Source organism: Austrofundulus limnaeus, unplaced genomic scaffold (genome assembly GCF_001266775.1).
Source record: "Austrofundulus limnaeus strain Quisiro unplaced genomic scaffold, Austrofundulus_limnaeus-1.0 Scaffold362, whole genome shotgun sequence".
Classification (NCBI taxonomy): domain Eukaryota; kingdom Metazoa; phylum Chordata; class Actinopteri; order Cyprinodontiformes; family Rivulidae; genus Austrofundulus; species Austrofundulus limnaeus.
In genome coordinates this window covers 100408-102712 of record NW_013952764.1, presented here as the reverse complement: position 1 = coordinate 102712, position 2305 = coordinate 100408, and the positions used below count along the sequence as shown (strand labels likewise).

Below are 2305 nucleotides of genomic sequence, written 5' to 3'. Positions count from 1 at the left end.
CGGCGCCACCGGACCCTCTGACCATCATCAGTAGGCAAGGTGGGTGAAGTGTCTTGCCCAAGGACACAACGACTGAGACGGCTGGACGGGTGATCGAACCATATAAGCAGCATTTTAATAACTGAAGGTGACATTACTTATGGTATAGAACTGAACTATATGCCTTGAAAAACCCATAATGTTGGCCCTTTTTTAAAGTGTTTTGACATGTTACTGGGAAACATTACATGCATTTACAATATGTTGATGCATATTTTAAACAGAACACACAGAGCATTATTTTTCTCTTCTGAGTTTGAAAGCAAGTATTTTTGGATACACATGTGAAAACTCACAAATATATTACATAAATTGTAAAATTATAATTTTACATTTTTCTTTTTTGGGCAATTTGTTTAAGGTATCAATGTTTGATTCCTTCGGACCTTTTGTATGTTTTGTTGCTTTGGATGAAATAACAGTTGGACATCGCCTCCTTTTTTAACTCGGCGTGTCAAACTTCCCAGCAGCAATAAACATTAACGTCCCATCTCAGCGGCGCTGTGAAACCGACACCTCTCGCGCCGCGTCTTTTCATTATGCTTCCACTCAATCTATCATGTTGAGCTTATTCCCTGAGGGGATCAAAGGGCTGCAGACCCAGACACATGACCCCAATCTCGGGTCCCGCTCAAATGTCAAGAGGTGAAGCTGGGACACGCCGGCTCAGGGTGTAACCCAGTAAACACGTGCTAACAGCACAGCGTCTGGCTGCTGTGAAATGAGCCTAACTACTATTACTGGGGTAGACTCTTTGGGGGGTCGGGTGGTGGGGGCGGTAGCTGAAGTGAAGGAAACATTTATGAAGTTCATTGGGTGCACTGTGGTGAGGACAAACAGAAAATAAATCCTGGGTTTTGCRAAGCAGAGCAGCTTTTCCTTTTTGTTTTGTTTTTTTCCTCACATGATTGGGGGTTTCTAAATTTTCACTGGTTTCTGGTTTTAGTGCTGAAGCTCTGAAAATATTTATGAAAAGAAAATAATTTAAAATTGTTGCATTAAATAATTTTAAAATTGGTTATGTTAAGTGGAGCCAATGCAAGCTTTAGCTTTAACATCAAAGTTATTCACAACTTTCTGTCTTGTGCAAAATTGTGCTGAGGAGGCATTAACTTTACATCTCATCAAACAGAAAACTAAAGCAACAGAATGATTAATGGCCTCCGTGGACTTTGTGGACAAATGTTAGCCAAGGGAGCAATAAAAGGTGATGGTGGAAACGGTTCCCCTCTCCTCCTTTCCTTGCTAGGGCCCTCTCTCGCTCTCTCTCGCTCTCTCGCTCTCTCTCTCTCTCTCTCTCGCTCTCTCTCTCTTTTTCGAGCGATTCTCAAACACCTCAACATTTCTTTTATTCAAGACAGCGACCAGACTAGCCACCTTGAGCTTCAAATTTCCTGAAGACAAGCACAAAGAGAGGCTGAYATTAGTCAGGTGGAGTGTGGGAGGATACAGAAAGGAGTATGTGCTTCTTGCTGAAAGGGAAAACAAAAGAAAACAAGTCCTTGGGCTTGTAAGGATCTGTTTAGGATCCAGGTAATTTTTATCTGAGGTCATGTTTCTAGTAATTTCTCCTGACTCGAAAGCGAAAATCAAATTCTGTAAAGTTTTATTAGTGTTGGTGGGAAAGGGGATTTTTCTTATTGTATAATTTTATACATTAATTCTATTTAAAGCAATTAATGCAGGTTAAAATCATATTCAATTCTTACCTTAGACACTCTCTGGGCCACTTCCCGGCCAACGGAGAGTCCTTGGACGAATGTGCGTGCTGCGATGAATGCTCGGGTAACCTGAGCCTTGAGCTTCCTGGGCACGTCTCCAAAGGGCTTGAGCTGGTCGGTGTACTTACTGATACACTCCAGATAGTCCTCTGTGATGACATACTGCGAGTTGAGCAGCGTGAACATGCGCTCCAGCAGCCGAGACCAAAAGTCRTTAAGCATTTCCTCCAGGTTAACGTTCCCTCCTGTGTAATAGCGCTTCAGCTCGGCAAAGAGGTTCTCAAAGACCTCGGCGTTCTGCATGTAAGGCTTGCCGTAAGTCCTCACAAACATCTCATTCAGGGACCTCTCTGTGTTCTCCAGAAGCTCCAGGAAGAATTCTAAATTGGAATAAAAAAACAAGTTATTTTCTGTACATATTTCTATAAAAGCATGCTTTAAGGTATAGTATTTTAAATATATTAGCAATTACAATTAAAATACAACAAACTGGCATACTGTATATTGATTTCGTTATAAAGAATCTTCAAAGCATTTAATTGTTG

General features: G+C 41.4%; 1 protein-coding gene across 2 annotated transcripts in view; it reads right to left on the bottom strand.

Moving 5' to 3' along the window:
- The window catches only part of LOC106528178 (glypican-6), a 115885-nt gene that overhangs the window by 69592 nt on the left and 43988 nt on the right, over nucleotides 1-2305 (bottom strand). For both annotated transcript variants that reach the window (XM_014023285.1, XM_014023286.1), the window contains exon 3: nucleotides 1749-2140. In XM_014023285.1, the coding sequence (XP_013878739.1) occupies nucleotides 1749-2140 (392 nt within the window). The remainder of the gene's footprint in view (nucleotides 1-1748; nucleotides 2141-2305) is intronic.